Source organism: Bos indicus x Bos taurus, chromosome 3 (genome assembly GCF_003369695.1).
Source record: "Bos indicus x Bos taurus breed Angus x Brahman F1 hybrid chromosome 3, Bos_hybrid_MaternalHap_v2.0, whole genome shotgun sequence".
In the NCBI taxonomy this organism is placed as follows: Eukaryota; Metazoa; Chordata; class Mammalia; order Artiodactyla; family Bovidae; genus Bos; species Bos indicus x Bos taurus.
The window spans coordinates 7,812,848-7,832,206 of record NC_040078.1 but is presented as its reverse complement, the minus strand read 5'-3'; the positions used below and the strand labels follow the sequence as shown (position 1 = coordinate 7,832,206).

At 39.8% G+C, this 19,359-nt stretch overlaps 1 protein-coding gene across 3 annotated transcripts in view; it reads left to right on the top strand.

The window, feature by feature from the left end:
- Positions 1 to 4,420: 4,420 nt before the first annotated feature.
- ATF6 (activating transcription factor 6) overlaps positions 4,421 to 19,359 on the top strand; it is a 234,143-nt gene continuing 219,204 nt past the window's right edge. For all 3 annotated transcript variants that reach the window (XM_027527485.1, XM_027527476.1, XM_027527490.1), the window contains exons 1-2: positions 4,421 to 4,704; positions 17,459 to 17,535. In XM_027527485.1, the coding sequence (XP_027383286.1) occupies positions 4,425 to 4,704; positions 17,459 to 17,535 (357 nt within the window). In that variant the 5' untranslated portion in view covers positions 4,421 to 4,424. The remainder of the gene's footprint in view (positions 4,705 to 17,458; positions 17,536 to 19,359) is intronic.

Sequence of the window (19,359 nt, the reverse complement as noted above, 5' to 3'; positions counted from 1 at the left end):
CCAGGCAAGAACACTGGAGTGGGTTGCCATTTCCTTCTCCAATGCATGCAAGTGAAAAGTGAAAGTGAAAGTGAAGTCGCTGAGTCTTGTCCGACTCTTATCGACCCCGTGGACTGCGGCCCACCAGGCTCCTCCGTCCATGTGATTTTCCAGGCAAGAGTACTGGAGTAGGGTGCCATTGCCTTCTCCGCTTCACGAAATGAGATTAATATATTCTCTGCTCTCCTGACAGCGTTGTTTGAAAGGTCATTTGCATTAGCTTTAATTCATTTTTACCTAAAATGGAGATAATGATAGGATCCACATTGGAGTTTTTCTGAGGATTTTTGTGATACAGTGCTGACAGAACTTTATATAGTGCCTAGCCACTAGCAGTCAACAGTTTCTCTTAAAATTCCTGCAATTAATTGAGTACTTTTGTGCCAGTCACTATCCTAAACACTTAATGTATATTTAATCCTCAAAACAGCTCTGAAATAGACCCTATTCCTATTTTACAGTCATAATTGAGGCTCAGAAAGATTGTCACTTCCTCAATAGTTACATAGCTATCTAGTGAACCTAGATTAGAAGTAAAGTTTGACTTACTCCAAAATCTGATCTTTTAACCTCTATATTTATTGTTTGAGTTCACTGTTCAGGGTGATATTTGTCTTGAAGATACACTGAAAATGTCAATCAGATTGTAAAATCTAATAGTACTGATGAAATGCCGTTTTTAACTAAGCTACAAATTCACTAGTCAGGCATTCTACCAACATTGGCAGGATTCAGACAGAACAGAATTGAAGTTTACATTCTATTTGTCTTAATATTTAGAACTTAAAGCTACTAAGCTATTAAAATGTTTTAATCTCTTATCTTGACAAATACATCTTCATAATGACCTAGAAGACGTTTGAATTTAGAATTCTCTGACTGGAGTTTTGTGACAAAATATGGCAATGCAGTGAGAGTTGGCTCCTACCCACAGATTGCCCCTCTTTCCCTACCCCTGGATTTGTCCATGGGGACCGTGTGCATATGTATTATTTGGACTCCTAAGCTCACATTTCTAAGCTGTCTACATCCTGGCATTCACTATTGTCATAGTTCTTAGGGGTCAGAGGCCTGAGCAAGGCGTGGAGCTATTTGTGTGTCAGAAGTGTGTCTGGAGGGGGATATATGTCCTGGCTGGGCACATCACTTTGGCATCATGGATTCTTAACCTGTGGGAAGATACATTACCAGATGCCAGAGTAGAGTCCTAGGTATGGATCTAGACATAAAATTCTTTGAAGTTTTATTTCTCTGCCACAGGTTTAAGTTAAAGCAAATGAATTAAGTTATTTGATAACTAACAGGTATGATTCAAAAAGATCTACAAACAGCATATTTCTTAACGAACATTGATGTTTCTTTAAAAAATGTCTCCAAAGAAAAGATTTTGCAGAAACAAATGAAAAAACCCCAAACCTATCAAACCTCTAGATACTACAATCAGGAGACTCACCAAGTGAAAAATTTACAGGACAAATGATGTTTTTGTTTTCTTTTGGCCCTGCACAGTGGAGTCTTAGTTCCCCAACCAGGGACTGAACCCAAACCACAGCAGTGAAAGTGGCTGGTGGTGAAAATGCAGAGCCCTAACCACTGGACTGCCAGGAGTTCCTCCAAAAGAAGACTTAAGAATTCCCCAGATTCTTTTGTTTGCTTGAAAATTTCCATATTAAAGGTTAATTTTAAAACAATATGCTTCCCCTGTGGCTCAGATGTAAAGAATCTGCCTGCAATGCAGGAGATCTGGGTTCAATCACTGGGTTGGGAAGATCCCCTGGAGAAAAGAAAGGGTACCCACTTCTAGTATTATGGCCTGGAGAATCCACGAACTGTGTAGTCCATGGGGTTGCAAAGAATTGGACACGACTGAGGGACTTTCGCTTCACCTAAAATGATGTTAAAAATAGATTTTAAAATGTTAATGTTTACATACAAGAAGTCTTTCTACACAGAAAATCCTAGAGGATTTACAGTAGGGAGGGTATAACTCCATGGATGAGCATTTGCACATAATTCAGTCAGGTTTTTGAATACAAAATTGCTGTAAAAAGGCAATAGTGCTACTATATGTCAGCAATAACTGAATTAAAAAAAAAAAAGGATGTGTAAAATGAAACTAAAAATCTGGAAACAAAAATTCCCTCAGGAAAGGGATGGATTTCTTATGCAATATACAAATAGCAGAGATCATTAACAAAAGATTGATAAGTCTGACTACATTGAAATTAAAACCTAGAGGACAAAAATCCCATAAACAAAGACAAATGTCAGCCTCAGAGAAAGTATTTGCTACATTCATACAAGTTAAATGAACACATCATTGAAAGAAAATCCAGTAGGAAATTTTATGAAAGATGAATGGGCAATTTACAGAAGAAATAAAGTTTAATGAATATGAGAAGATGTGCCACCTCTTTAATTGTCAGGGAAATGTAAATTATAGTCACACCCTTCACAGGCAAAAAATAAAAGTCTGGTTACATCTAGTGTTGGTGAGAATTCATCACTCCTAATGATAGGTGTAAATTGGTATTATTTGGCAAATAGCAGTACTCCTAGAGCCAGCAAGTACCTTAAAAGACATTCTTGCATATATGCACCAGGATATCCATACGAGGATATATTTTATGTAACAGTAAAATGATGAAACCATCCAAATGTCCATCAGTAGGGAAATGAAAAATTTACGTTCATCAGTAGGGAAATGAAAAAATTTATGGAAATGCCATATAACAGTTAAAATATCAAAAAATAAATTTGAATGAGAAAAGTGACTTGGAGAAGACTAGTGCTAAACATTTATGTAAATTAAAATACCCCAAAACAACACTAAATGTATGTATCTATACACATATTTAAACATGATAAAAATGGACTTTAACGGTTACCATAAAATTCGTAATAGAAGTTGCCTGTGTGGACGAAGGGAAAGAAGCAGAAGGAAACAACGTAGCTCAGCTTAATCTGCAGTGCTTAGTTTCTTATGAAAAACCTGAAGTGAAAATGGAAATTCTTTGTATTTGTTTATTCTTGGTGGTAAGCACACAAAATCTGTTTTGTATTATTATTATCTCCACTTGAATAAAAAATTAAAAAAATTTAAATTAAAACCCGAAAACTTGCTGGAGTTAAGTCATGGCGATTTTCTTAAAAAAAAAAAAAAAAAAGACTAAGATATGTGGTGGATATAGAAGATTCTTGGTGGTTTTATTTTAGTTTTCCTGGCAATTTTTGAATTTGCAGTTGGGTGAGAATAAAAACCTTATAAATTTCACCTGATATGAAAAATGATTAGTTAGCCGATGACAGAAAGAATCACCTTTAATGTAAGATAATTCAGTGATTTTTTTCGGGGTTTGCATCCCAGGGTGATTCTGTATATTCCGGATTGTGTAATCCGTAGTAATCATCCAGCCACGAGGAGTTTTGAGGCTTCTGGGAAGGGCTTGTTTTGTTTAGTAGCCTAGGGAAAGATTCCACTTGGTCCTAGAGGTATACGTGTTCTTTTTTTCCTTTTTTTTTTATATTGTGGTGGCGTTTGCAATAATATTCACATGAATCAGCCATGGGTGTACATGTGTTCCCCATCCTGACCCTCCCTCCCACCCCCCTCCCCATCCCATCCCTCAGGGTCATCCCAGTGCACCAGCCCTGAGCACCGTGTCTCATGCATCGATATACGTGTTCTTAAGAATATACGTGTTCTTAAGAATATACGTGTTCTTAAGGTGGAGGCTTTTATTAAATATTCAACTGCTGAAATGCTTTAGAAAGAAATTTTAAGTAGCGGTCTTGAAACTCTTTCATCAAACTCAGTTCAAGTTTTCCGTTAGAGTTTGTGGTGTAGGTGGATTTTTTAAAACAAAATCGATCCATAAGTTTTAGTAGTAAAACGATTGGGAATTTACATTATTACAGGTCTTAGGGTAAGGTCTCGAGGACTCGGTCTACTAGGTGCTATGCTTTAGAAATGTATATTTAAGGCGGTGAGCTGATTTTGATTTTTGGAAAGTTCATCTTTTATATTTATTTTGTTTAAATTTTCTTAAATAAAAGGCTTTCTAGAAGTACGATTCCTAGTATTTTTGCTTATCTCAGATGCTGTGCCAATAGAGGGGAAGCTCTAACGAATGTGGAAAAGTAGTTGTGTATTTTTCTTCCACACATTTGTGTATATGGAGAATTTTTATACTCATAGTGAGTTATTAAAATTAAACCAGAGTTACTTTTTTAGTCTCTAAATTTTGTTTTGATATATCTCCACTGTGGAATCAAAGGGGACGATGTTCAGAATGGGTTTTCCCCCATTTCTCAAAATATTATATTTTATTTAACCGACGTAGTATTTGCGTCTTTCTTTTTTCCTTAAAACAGCAGAACAGAAAATGTCGAAAACTCCAAAAGGGAAAAATACTTGCTCAGCGATTTGTTTAAAACTAGCTCAGGCTCTGGCGGCCCTCGTGCGGCGGAAGCAGTTTGTCTCCATTCGGCCACCGTCGCGTCAGCGTTACGGAGTATTTTGTCCGCTCGCCGCCGCCGTCCCAGGACTAGTCACCGAGTTACTGGGCAGGGGAACGTGTGTTTCGGGGGAACCGGCTGGCGTTGCCGGCACCATGGAGTCACCTTTTAGTCCGGGACTCCCTCACCGGCCGGATGAAGACTGGGGTGAGTGGGATCTGAGACTGTGCCAGGGGTGGCTCCAGGTTTCTTCCTCCCTGCTTCCGCGCCCTCTCGGTGACAGGTGTGGACGAATCCTGTCGGGGAAGCGAGGGTCACTCGTCGTGTCCGTCCGTGGTCCTAGTAGAGTATAGCAGAACCTGTCGGTGTCTGTCCTGGCGACATGAGTGTAAAATGCTGCCTGATTAGAATTACTATCGTGTTGGCTGTTTCCTCTGGGAAAGTACCAGGTGATGATTTGGTGCGGCGAATACGACGTCATTAGGAAGCTTAGGGCAGGATGGCCGTGACCACCAAAACGGCTGAAGGTTTTTCTCAGTGTGCGATGTGGGCGATGCTTGCCGTATAGTGTTTGTGCGTGTATGTACACGTTTGGTTCGTCTGAAAGAAGACAAACCTTTTCTGAGCTTCCACTATTGATCGAGGCTGATGTCCATATTGGCAGAGAAGCAAAGCACCCTAGCACCTGACCTCAGGTTGCTGTCCATCTACACCTAACGCTTATAAATGGGTATAATCCTGATTGTTCTCCGGATACAATTATGAATTTGCTTGTTACGGATATTTTGTTTGGCTTTGTGGCAGGAAGAGTAGGAATGGAATGTGGTCGAAATAAGAGTAGAGAAGCTTTATCATCCAGTGTTTAAAGAAAACTTGTCCTTACCTTATAAGGATAGTAATATTCTTACCTTAACAGAGGAGTACTTATACTGTTCTTGAGCTTCAGTGTGAATTTGGGGTTGTATACTTCCCTGAATGAGTCCTTTAGCAAACCTAAAATTTACACCATTCATTACCTTTAAAATTTGGGGGAAACACAGACTGACCTTCATTTTTTCATTGGACCGTCATTGTCAGTACCAAGAGTGTAATCTCAGTTCTCTTTGTTGAACTGAAGTTCTCATTTGATTTTCCAAGGGCAGAACTTCTCTTAAATTATATACTTTTAGAGATTTATTTCCGGAGAAGGCAATGGCGCCCCACTCCAGTACTCTTGCCTGGAAAAATCCCATGGACGGAGGAGCCTGGTAGGCTGCAGTCCATGGGGTCGCTAAAATTCGGACACGACTGAGCGACTTCACTTTCACTTTTCACTTTCCCGCATTGGAGAAGGAAATGGCAACCCACTCCAGTGTTCTTGCCTGGAGAATCCCAGGGTCGGGGGAGCCTGGTGGGCTGCCGTCTATGGGGTCGCACAGAGTCGGACACGACTGACGTGACTTAGCAGCAGCAGCAGAGATTTATTTCAATCCTTGGGTAGATTTTCTGAGTTGTTGGAAAAAGTAGACTGTCTCTTACAAGTAGAGTGTACTTGTAGTGTAAGTAGTATAAGCCTAATATAATCTTATATAGTATAAGCCTACTGTATTTGGCTTGGGAAAATATATTTGGCTTTGGAAAATATATTCCTATTACAATTAGGAACAATTGTCACTTATTAAACATTATGTGTGAGGTGCTCTGCTAAGCTCTTAGATGCACAGATAAGGAAACTGAAGCTGAGAGAAAATGAATGCTCAAAGTCTTATAGCTAGTGAGTGTCAGAAGCAGGCTAAGAACTACGTTTGTCTACCTCCAAAGCCTGTTAACTTAGTCACTATTTTATATTGCTTTCCTGAATTATTTCTACAGATTTGATTCTTACCAAGATACCCCCAGTTATTAATGAATCTAGTATGTTGGATAGTTAGGATCTATTTTCTCAGCTAGTCAACTATTATATGTTCATGATGTTTCTTAAACTATAACTGTGGGATACTTCCTGATAGCATTATTATGTCTTCTGATACTCAGGCTGCATTTTCCTGACTAATCTTATCTGTTGACTCCTACTTTTAATGTTCTTTAACAGATCATTCAGTTCTTTGTAGTAGGTTCACTGACTCAGCTTGGGTGTCTTGCCCTGCCCCTCCCTGAATATGCCCATTTCCCATGGTTTTCCAAGCTTCTCTTTTGACACTGTTAAATCTTCTCCTAATAGAACATTTTACTTCTGATTCCTCAGGTGTTCAGTAAGTAGTATAGGTTTTGCAGGCGCTGGAGTGAAAGGTTACTTTCTGCTAGCATTTCTCAGTAGAATGTGGGTTCTTTTTCTGGGAGTTGCCATTTTGGGTGTTCAGGTACTTCACTGATTTGATTTTTTTCTATATTACAAGCTAGCCAGTTAAAATTTTAAAATCAGATCATGTAATTAGAACTTGGGATTCTAACAACTTTGAATAATTAAAAATGGCTTACTCAGAACAGCCTATGACAAGATGTGCATATTCCTTTTATGTTGGGTAATGAAATTTAGAGAGGCCCTGTCAATGTTTTCTGTAAAGATCTAGATAGTAAGTATTTTAGGCTTTTGTGGTCATGTGGTCTCTGTTCCAGCTACTCAGTTCTGCCGGCTGCAATATGAAAGCAGCCATGGACAGTATAAACTGAGCATGACCCTGTTCCAGAACAACTTTATTTATGGATGCTGAAATTCTATTTCAGTGTAATTATTTTTAAATACTTGATAGCACTTATTTTTAGTACAGTTTTAGATTTACAGAATAATTGAGGGGTTAGTACAGAGTTTCCCCACCCCCAAGTTTCCCTAGTTGGTAGCGTCTTGCATTAATGAAGTATATTTGGTACAGTTCATGGGCCAGTATTGATACATTATCATTAACTAAATTCCATAGTTTATATTAAGATTCACTGTTCATTCTGTGTTGTTGTTTTTTTTTTTTTTTTTTTTGCTTTTCAGTCGCTAAGTCGTATCCAGCTCTTTGCAGCACCATGGACTGTAGCATGCCAGATTCCTCTGTCCTGCACTGTCTCAGAGTTTGCTCAGATCATGTCCATTGAGTCAGTGATGCTGTCTAACCATCTCATGCTCTGCCACCTGCTTTTCCTTTTGCCTTCAATCTTTCCAAGCATCAGGGTCTTTTCAGTGAGTTGGCTTTTCATATCAGGTGACCAAAATATTGGAGCTTCAGCTTCAGCAACAGTCCTTCCAATGAATATTCAGGGTTCATTTTCTTTAGGATTGACTGGTTTGATCTCCTTGTAGTCCAAGGGACTCTCAAGAGTCTTCTCCAGCACTGTAATTCAAAATCATCAATTTTTTTGGTGCTCAGCTTCCTTTATGATCCACCTCACACATCCATATGTGACTGCTGGAAAAACCATAGCTTTGACTTTATGGATTTTTGTTGGCAAAGTGATGTCTCTGCTTTTTAATACACTGTCTTGGTTGTTACAGGTTTCCTTCCAAGGAACAAGCGTCTCTTACTTTCATGGCTGTAGCCACCATCTGTAATGATTTTGGAGCGCAAGAAAAGGAAATCTATCATCCACTTTATGCCCTTCTATTTGCCATGAAGTGGTGGGATTGGATGCCACGATCTTAGTTTTTTTTAATGTTGAGTTTCAAGCCAGCTTTTTCATTCTCCTCTTCCATCCTCATCAAGAGGCTCTTTAGTTCTTCTTCAGTTTCTGCCATTGGTATCATATACATATCTGAAATTGTTGATATTTTTCTTGGGAATCTTGATTCCAATTGTGATTCATCCAGCCTGGCATTTCCCATGATGTACTCTGCATAGAAGTTAAATAAGCAGGATGGCAATATACAGCCTTACACTCCTTTCCCAATTTTGAACTAGTTGGTTGTTATGTCCAGTTATAACTGTTGCTTCTTGACCTATATACAGATTTCTCGGGAGACAGGTTAGGTGGTCTGGTGTTCCCATCTCCTTAAGAATTTTCCACAGTTGTGATCCACACAGTCAAAGGCTTTCACATAGTCAATGAAGCAGATGTTTTTCTGAAACTCCCTTGCTTTCTCCATGTTTATTCTGTGGGTTTTGACAAATACATAATGTCAGTATCTACCATTATAGTATCATATGAAGTAGTTATGCTGCCCTAAAAATATTCCCTGTGCTCCACTTATTTATCTCTGCCCGCTTCCTCCAAAGCCCTCTACAACCACTGATTTTTCCACTGTCTCCTAGTTTTGCCTTTTTCAGAATGTCGTATTATTGGAATGATATAGTATGTAGCATTTTCAAATTGGCTTCTTTCATTTAGCAAATGCATTTAAGATCCCTCTGTCTTTTAGTGGCCTGATAGCTCATTTCTTTTCAGCACTGAATAGTATTCCATTATATGGATGTACCACAGTGTCTTTTGGGCTCCCATAACAAAATACCTAGGTAGCTTAAACAATAGAAATTTATTTTCTGACAGTTCTGGAGGCCAGAAGTCCAACTTCAGGTGCCAGCATGGTCAGGTTCTGGTGAGACCTCTCTTCCTGACTTACAGAAAGCCATCTTTTTGCTGTGTCCTCCCAAGGCAGAGGGGTGGAAGGGGAAGGAAGGAGGGAAGGAGCGAGAGAGGTAAGTAGATAGATCTAGCTCTTAGTTTTATGAGGCCATAGTTCTAGCAGATTAGGGCCCCACACTTGTAACCTCATTTAAGCCTGATTACCTCCGAAATACCATCCTACCTCTGGATGCAGTCATATTGGGGGCTTCAGCTTATACATTTTGGGGGGGACACGATTTGTTCAAGGCACACAGTCTGTTTATCCATGTACCTGCTGAAAAACAGTTTGGTTGCTTTCAAATGGTGGCAGTTCTGTATGAAGCTGCTGTAAATATCCACGTGCAGCTTTTTTTTCTGCTGTGCCATGGAGCTTGTGGGATCTCAGCTCCCTCGCTAGGGACTGGACACAGGCCATGGCTGTGAAAGTGCCGATTCCTAACCACCAGACCGGGGAGCGCCCACGCACAGCTTTTTATGTGGACATGCATTTTCATATCATTTGCATAAATACCAAGGAGCATGATTACTGGATCACACAGTAAGAGTATGTCCAGTTGTGTAAGAAACTTTCAACCTGTCTTCCAAAGTGGTTATGCCATTTTGCATTCCTGCCAGTAGTGAATGGATATTCTTGTTGCTTTAAGTCCTTGCTGACACTTGGTTGTTGCCAGCATTTCAGATTTAGGTATTCTAATAGATGTGTAGTGGTGTCGCATTATTTTAGTTTGTAGTTCCCTGATAACATGTGATGTGGAGCATCTTTTCCTAAATTGTGTTTGCCATTTGTATATCTTTCCTCTTCTCTTTCCTTCCTACCTCCCTTACTCTCTCCTCCTCTTTCTTACATTTGTGCAAAAGCCACTTGTTTTTTTATTTTGACCACATATAAGATATATGTACCAAGATCAGAAGCTTTGTTCTGCCACTGTGGTTTCTTTGATAACTTCAGCATCTTCTGTGAAAGTTCTCTTTGCCTTCCTGTGTTGACCAGTACCTGACACCCCTGATCACACTTTTTCCCTGAAGCCCTACTGAATGGTTGCTGTTTTCATTCTCAAAACCTTTATACCATTAGGGTCTCTGAAGGTGGGTTAGCGTCTTTCTTGTTCTTCATTGCTGCTTTTTGATCATTCATCTTCCCTAAAAAAATCCACATCCAGGCTTAAGTTTCACATTGTCTCACATGCTCTCCTCCACCTGTCCCTCTTATAGTCATCTTCTAATTTCTGGTTCACTCTCCCTCACTTTTTGAAAAAATTTAGTTCTTAACTTATTGTCACTTACTTCAACACTCCTTCCATCAAGATTTTTGGCTGATTTCAGTATTCTCAGAGAAAGAAAGAAAGAAAAAAAAAGTGAAGTTGTTCAGTCATGTCTGACTCTTTGCGACCCCATGGATGGTAACCTACCAGGCTCCTCTGTCCATGGGATTGTCCAGGAAAGAGTGCTGGAGTGGGTTGCCATTCTCTTCTCCAGGGGATCGAATCCCGTCTGAGCCACCAGGGAAGCCTTCTCAGAGAAGATCCTTCAAACACCTTGACCTCTCATTTCCTGGGTCTCCTCTCCACCTTCCATCCTGTCTTAGCCATTTGCTTTCCCAGTCATAAGCCTCAATCTAGTTGTTACTAATAACATAATCTCAGTTTCAAACATCCCTCTCTGACCATCACCTTCTGTCTTACCAGCTCACTCTATTTAGTGGTCCAGTGGCACCTCCAGCCCTGCTGAGATTCTGTCATCTTTTCCGTGTCCCTCATCCCCTTTATGTCATCACTTTCCCCTTATCCAGTTTACATTACATGGACAGTCTCTAACCATTGCCTCATACCCTCAGTATTCTTTGTCTCTCTCCTGCTTTGTAATTCTCTCTTTGGTCAACCAGAGCCTTGGTTAAATCTCTCTCTGCCTACTCCATGAATGCCCTCAAATAGCTGAAAGTGGCTAAAAAAAAGAAAATTCAACCATTCTGACTGGTGTCACTAAATTTATGATTCTAACCTGAAATAGACCTTTGAGTAAGTGTTACCCAGCTGATCATATGTCCCTGGTCCTCTCATTCTGATGGTTGTTTTTGTGAAGTTTCTTCTCTCTTCAAACTTCCAGCACCTCTTCCTGAATCCTTCGAATCAGAAGAGAACTGCCACAGTCTCCTACTACCTTATTTGCCCATCCGTGTGCCAGCATATTTGCTTCTCTTCTGTTGGTGGGAATGAGAGAGCCGATCACTTCCATGTGTGCTTAAGAGTCCTCCTTCTTTATTCAAGAATATTGCTCAAACTTCTTCCTTCTGTGCCTTGAATCATCATTTCCCTCCCTGCATGTAGTTGTTTCTCCTATCTAGAGTGAAAAAAAAAAAAAAGAAAAACCCCAAACCCGCTTCAAATGTTAACTTCCCTTCTAACTGCCACCACATTTCTCTCTTTTATTTTACAGCAGAATTCTTTTTTAGAAAATGTCCATGTTCACCGGCTCCAGTTTCTCTTTTTCTATTGTCTCTTGAACCCACTGCAGTCAGGCTCTACCGCTTTGCCAAAACAGCTCTTTCTAACTGGTCACCACTGATTTCTCATCTTATAAGAAGTAAAGGAATAAATAAGTGGTCAAAGTGGCTGTCAGGTGGGAAAGTTTGCTGAGCAAATGAGACCGAATAGCTACCATAGTTTACTATTGTTAAATAGTAGTAATCTAAATAGTAGAAATCTAAATGGTAGGGTGGGATTGGTGAAAAAGACATAGACATTGGCAGTAAATTTCAGAGATACTTCATAGGTAACCAATACCACCACTTCCGTATGGATCCTTCTAAGATATTCTGTGGATATACAAGTGTACTTATCAACCCACTATCAGTTTTTAAAAGTATTAGCAAACCACAGGAAAGTTAAAAGATCAGTATGGCGATAACCTATATTCCCCTTACCTAGATTTATCAACTGTTAACATCCTGCCATACTTGCTTTCTCTCTCAGTATTACGGACACTTCCTTCTTCTTTCATCATCTGAAAGCAGGTTGCAAATAATATGAAACTCCCAAACACTTCACTATGTATTTCCTAAGGAAAAGGAAATATGTGTTTTTAGAAAGCATGAATTTGTACTAAATATTCACAGTTCAAAGACAGCACAGACAGAGTTCTTTCTCTTCTTGCATTATATACTTTTGCAAGTTTTTTTCTTGCATTATATAGTATTGAAAGCTTTTTTCTTCTTGTATTATATACTTTCATTTCTCTTTTCCTCCTGTGGAAATCCTGATTCTCAGTAACATCCTATGTTTTTATGGGCTCACTTTAGATGCTCTGTTGAAAATAGACTGAAGGAAGGTCAAGGGCAGAAGCAGGGAGACCATTTGGAGGCTACTGCAGCAATCCAAGTGATTTATGATGGGAGAATGGAGGAAATGGAAGTGGTTGGATTATGGATCTATACACATATGCATATGCATGTGTATATACCCATGTATATTTTTTATTCAAATTTAAATTTTTGAACAGTTTCAAACCTACAGAAGAGTTATAAGAACTGTACAAAGAATTGTTGCATGCCTTTTACACATATTCCGTAATTGTTAAATTTTGCTGTATTGGCCCTGTTTCTTTCTTTAGAGAGAGAAAAAGCCAGAAAACTATTGTGAGATCATTACCCTTAAACACTGCAGTGTTTACCCTCTCTTCCCCGAAACAAGGATACTCTCCTGTATCAACTACCATATACTCCTTCCAGTCAGGAAATGAACAAAGGTCCAGCATTATCCTCCAGTTCACAGATACCATTCACATGTTGCTGTATGTCTTAATAATGTCCCCGTTCCCTTTCCAGTCTGGGACCCTGCCTACAAACCCACATTACTTTTACTTGTCATGTCTCCTGGAACGATTCCTTAGTCTTTGCCTGTTTCTGTATCCTGGACAGTGTTAAAGAGTGCATATCTTTTGTTGTGTAAGATGACTCTAAACCTGGGTCTATCCACTCTGTCCTCATGACCAGAATCAGGCCTTGAGTCCATGGCAGGAATGTGGCAGGAATGCCAGGGAAATGATGCTCTGTTCTCAGTGCGTTGCATTCGGAGGCACACCATGTTGATCTGTCCCAAAGTGATGTTCACTTTGATCCCATGGTCAAGTTAGTATCTCCAGATTTCTACACAGTAGCGTCTCTATTTCTCCTTTTACATTTGAATCATATTTGGGGAGAGATAATTGGACGTGCCACCAATATCATATTCCTTATTAAGCCTTCACTCACTAGCCCTGGCCTCCATTGATAACTCCAGTCTATATCAAGTACCACTCTAATGCCAAATGGTGATTCTCTCCAGACATTATGTCTGCGTAAATTACTTGACATTATATTGTAAGAACCGTGATCTTCCCAATGTTCAAGCTGGGTTTAGAAAAGGCAGAGGAACCAGAGATCAAATTGCCAACATCCGCCAGATCATTGAAAAAATAAAAGAGTTCCAGAAAAACATCTACTTTTGCTTTATTGACTACATCAAAGCCTTTGTGTGGATCACAACAAACTGTGGAAAATTCTTATAGAGATGAGAATACCAGATCTCCTGACCTACCTCCTGAGAAATCTGTATGCAGGTCAAGAAGCAACAGTTCAAATTGGACATGGAACAACAGACTGGTTCCAAATCGGGAAAGGAGTACGTCAGGGGTGTATATTGTCACCCTGCTTGTTTGACTTATATGCAGAGTACATCATGAGAAAATCTGGGCTGGAAGAAGCACAAGCTGGAATCAGGATTGCCGGGAGAAATATCAGTAACCTCAGATACACAGATGACACCACCCCTATGGCAGAAAGCAAAGAGGAACTGAAGAGCCTTTTGATGAAAGTGAAAGAGAAGAGTAAAAAAGCTGGCTTAAAACTCAACATTCAGAAAGCTAAGATCATGGCATTCAGTCCCATCACGTCATGGCAAATAGATGGGGAAACAGTGGGAGACTTTATTTTTTGGGGCTTCAAAATCATTGCAGATGGTGACTGCAGCCATTAAATTAAAAGACGTTTTCTCCTTGGAAGAAGAGCTATGAACAACCTAGACAGCATACTAAAAAGCAGAGACATTACTTTGCCAACAAAGGTCCGTCTAGTCAAGGCTATGGTTTTTCTAGTGGTCATGTATGGATGTGAGAGTTGGACTATAAAGAAAGCTGAGCGCTGAAGAATTGATGCTTTTGAAGTGTGGTGTTGGAGAAGACTCTTGAGAGTCCCTTGGACTACAAGGAAGTCCAACCAGTCAGTCCTAAAGGAAATCAGTCCTGAATAGTCATTGGAAGGACTGATGCTGATGCTGAAACTCCAATACTTTGGCCACTTGATGCAAAGAACTGACATTGGAAAAGACCCTTATGCTGGGAAAGATTGAACGCAGGAGGAGAAGGAGATGACAGAGGATGAAATGGTTGGATGGCATCACTGACTTGATGGATATGAGTTTGAGTAAGCTCTGGGAGTTGGTGATGGACAGGGAAGCCTGGTGTGCTGCAGTCCATGGGGTCGCAAAGAGTCAGACACAACTGAGTGACTGAACTGATACTGTAAGAAAGAGCTTTCTCTTTTTATTTCATTATGGGCTCACTAATTGCTATTTGACTTAATGGGTTGTACTCTGGCTTTATTTTGAGGCTCAGATTTTCCCATAATTGACCAGTAAGAGTCTATTCGTTACATGAAAGAATTGTAAATATGAGAAAACAAAAAGACAAACAAAAATAGAGTCCATTCATATCAGCTTCTTTGTTCTTTTAACGTGTTTCCATCATTCTCCGAGAATTTCTTTATTTTCTGGCAAAACAAGATTTTCCCAGGCCTCTTTTGCATGCCCCTGTCTAAACCCTGGAATTAGCTATTACTCTAAGTAGCCCTTTGGTGGACTTCCATTTAGTAGAGGATCATATTTAGTATCCAAGATCTGGAAACAGGATTTTTAAATACTGATGGGATGTCATCCCTTCTTGGACCTGTTAGCAGACAAAGCTAAGAAATACATGTATATGTATGTGTGTGTGTGTGTGTACACACTTATACAAACATCTATAATTCTTTCTGTGTGTAAGTATTTTAAAAAATGTGCCCATATTAATGCTTCTAATACCAGTCCAACACCTTAGGATTCTTTTATTCTCTTCCCTTTTCATGTTTGTAAGCCCTTTTTCAAACAGTGAGGAACCTAGCTCCAATTATTTTAAATATATTTAGTCATTTGCTTTATCAAATAGCACATTTTTTTGGTATTATTACTCTTCTAACCACTTGGGCTGATTTTTACATCTACCACCCTGGGCCTCCTCCCACTGCCGCATTTTCTTGGCAGCTGAGGCATGCCTACACCTCCACTAGGCAGCCCCCACTCTGGCATCATCCTATTTCCTTGGGTACCAGGCACATTTTCACAGATGATGACACAAAAATCCCCACCACCCTTCTTGCTCTGCTGACATCTCTCTGTTCAGAAGAGCAGGGGAAGAAAGGAAAGATGGAAAGAGTTGGAAGGATGGAAAAGAAAGGTAAGAAGCCAGATTACTAATACATATTTTGAAGACAGAGCTGACAGGATTTACTGGTAGATTGAACACAGAATGAGAAAAAGAAATAAACAATGACTCTTAAGGTTTTTGACCTGAGCTGCTGGGGTAATTGGATTGTCATTAACTGAGATAAAGACAAAGCCATAGGACGTTTGATGAAGGATGATTTGAAGCTCAGTTTTGGCTGTTTTAAGTTTGAGATGCCTTTTAGATACTCAAGAGGAGATGGGGAGTACTTACTCTGTTTATACATCTTACGGTATAGATTGGAAATGTTTATTTAGGAATCCTTGGCATGTCCATGCTATTTAAAGCCATGAGCTCAGCTGAAATCACAAAGGGAGTAGATAGAAAAGTTTGCACTAAGCCCAGGGACAATTTTATATTAAGAAGATAAGGAAGAACCAGCAAGATAGGGCCAACCTATCTTGAGGTGGGAGGAAAACCAGGGGAGGATGATAATTTGAAACCAAGTGAGGAAAATGCTTCAATTAATATGAAAGGATCAACTGTTTCAAAGCTGTTGAGAGTACGATGAGGACCATGAATTTACTATTCAATTTAGCAAAGGAGAGGTCATTGGTGACATTAATAACTGATGTGTATGCTTGTGTGTGTGGGAGGAGCTTGGTTGGAATAGGTTCAAGAAGGAAAGGGAGGAGAGAAATGAGAGGCAGCAGATAAAGAACTCTTTCAAGGAGTTTTAGCCTGTGTATAAGGTACATAGTCACAGTTAGCTACTTATATGGGTTTTTTGTTCTGTTTTGCTGGACAGCTGAGTTTAAGGTAGTCCTTTTCTGAGAGTTATATGAATAACCTTTCATTATCACTGCACACAACGTATTTTGCTAGGTCCTATTTTGTTTTAGGTTGCTGAAATGTTTCTCCCACTGGCCTAGTCAAGGCTCGACTGGGAGTGCAATTCCTATATGTGTGGAGTAAGGAACCACCAGAGCACATTTCAGTGGCACGATGGTAGGGAGTACAGAGGCCAACTTAGGCTGGCAGACTCTTCAAAGCACTTGAAGTTCTTAAGATGTTAGAGAAAATAGATACTTTACAGATTGTACAGTAATCAGCCTTGTTTGCCTTATCAGCACCTTGACATTCTGTATTCATGTTTCTGGATTTATAATGCAGTCTCATTAGGAAATTTGAACATTGTTAGATTCGCTGAAATAAATTCAGTGATTTAGGTAAGTTCTTTATTGTTTGGATAGAAAATTGGTTGTACCTTTAAGGCATGGATGGTAAATACCTGATACCTGTCCTGTCATCACTGCTGATCAACTGTGTCACCTTTTCTGTGCTGAGTCCAGATGAAGCCTCAGATTTTGTGTTAATAATGTTCCAGAAAGTCACTATCAATTAGTCCAACGTGACATGGCAGGACATTTTTTAATCCTTGGTATAATGGTTTGCCGCTGCTGCTGCTGCATTGCTTTAGTTGTGTCCGACTCTGTGCGACCCCATAGACGGCAGCCCACCAGGCTTCCCCGTCCCTGGGATTCTCCAGGCAAGAACACTGGAGTGGGTTGCCATTGCCTTCTCCAATGCATGAAAGTGAAAAGTCAGAGTGAAGTTGCTCAGTCGTGTCCGACTCTAGCGACCCCGTGGACTGTAGCCTACCAGGCTCCTCCGTCCATGGGATTTTCCAGACAAAAGTACTGGAGTAGGGTGCCATTGCCTTCTCCGATAATAGTTTAGTTCACAAGATAAAAAGTATGTGGAAAATAATACATGTGTGAGAAATCAGCTTTGCATCGGCTGTCATTCACACTGCTAGAATGGCTAATGAGAAACTCTAATAGAGTTGGCATAAGGACACAGCAGTTATCCTCTAGTCAAAACACTGGATTAACAGGAAATACCTATTGTTTTCTTTTGTCTCAAGATTCTGCCCTGTTTGCTGAACTTGGCTATTTCACAGACACTGATGACCTGCAATTGGATGCAGCAAATGAGACTTATGTAAGTATTTATTAGGGGAGAAGTGTTGAATAATGTGATATTTAATCTTTAACTATTGCAAGAAGATTTTAGAATAACACCTTTAGGCTGGTTATTTAAGTTTAAATAACTTTCAGGGTTAAAAATGAAAGTTAGTTGCCATTTTGTTTTCAGTGAATGTATGATTGCAGAAATTGCTCTGGTCTTAGTGTGTAGAAGACATGTATTCTAAGTCTGCCTTGGCCCCAGGAGTGGGTAACCTTAGAGAAGTTACTTAACTCCCTACCTCTTGGTTTTTACACATATTTTGCTGCAAAGGGAAACAATGTGATGTTAAGGGATATATGTGAGTCATGGCTCTAGTTAAGAGAACTTACCGGGCATCCCAGGTGGCTCAGTGGTAAAGAATCTGCCTGCCAATGCAGAAGACATAGGTTTGATCCCTGGTCTGGGAAGATCCCACATGCCATGGAGCAGCTAAGCCCAAGCACCACATCTACTGAGCCTGTGCCCTAGAGCTCAGGAGCTGCGGCTATGGATCCCACAGGCCACAGCTGTTGAAGCCTGTGGGCACTAGAGCTGATGCTCTGAAACAAGAGAAGCCACTGCAGTGAGAAGTCTGCATACTTCAACTAGAGAATGTCTCCCTCTCACCACAACTAGAGAAAAGCAACGAAGATCCAGCACCACACCCCCACCCCAAAAAGTAGTAAATTATAAAACTTTTTTTTTAGAAAGAGAACTTAACCAACTTCCTTTTTTAAAGTTAAGTATCCGTAGTGTCGAAAGCTCTGAAACTTAGAAATGTCCTTCCTTTTTGCCTTTGAGTAGCTGGAAGTATGCATAAAAGTTATTATAGTACTTTTGATTCCTCAAAAGTAGCTTAGATTTTTCTTTCTTTTTTCCTTTTCTGGGTCAGTATATGTGAAGCTGTTTGGCCTGAACTCTTATTTTGCTTTCTTCTTTAACGGATGAGGTGCTGTTTGACTTGGGAAGTAGTTCAAGTGAACAGAGTGATTTTATATGTACATCAATCAGGTTGAATATTTATCACTTGGTGAGTTTGACATTTCTCAAAGAATAATTTAGCAGTTGTTTTACCATGAATCAATAGAGAGTGGAACACATGTTTTTTAAAATCAATTCATGAGATTTGTTGTTGTTGTCTTAAACAATAGTCTTTATGTTTACACAAAGTAGTACAAAGTGAGGCATTTCCTCAAAGGGTGACTTGGAGCTAGAAAATCCATCCTAAGCATGAAAGTGTGAATATTAGTTGGTAAGTTGTGTTCAACTCTTTGCAACCCCATGGACTGTAGCCTGCTCAGGCTCCTCTGTCTATAGGATTTCCCAGGCAAGAATAGTGGGGGTGGGGGGTGGTGTTTAGTCACTAAGTTGTGTCCGACTCTTGCGACCCCATGGACTGTAGCCTACCAGGTTCCTCTGTCCATGGGATTCTCCAGGCAAGAATACCAGAATGAGTTGCCATTTCCTTCTCTAGGGGATCTTCTCGACCTAGGAATTGAACCTGGGTCTCCTGCTACGAGGGAAGCCCATGCTGGAGTGGGTTGCTAATTCCTTCTCCAAATGCATAAGATTTTATGGTTTCGTTTACTCTATGAGATGCTTTATAATGTTGTCTATAATTAAGTTGGGTTTTAATATTGACTGGTTGTTTAAGCAACTAATGTTATTTTCATAACCTCCAGAGCCTAGTCTTCAAGAAACAATATATTATATTTGAAAGGTTCAGGGAAATATGATTCTGACTTTATAACTAACATTCTGTTATCTCAAAGAAGTCATTCAGTCTTTCAGTTTCTTAGTTTTTCTGGTATAAAATAA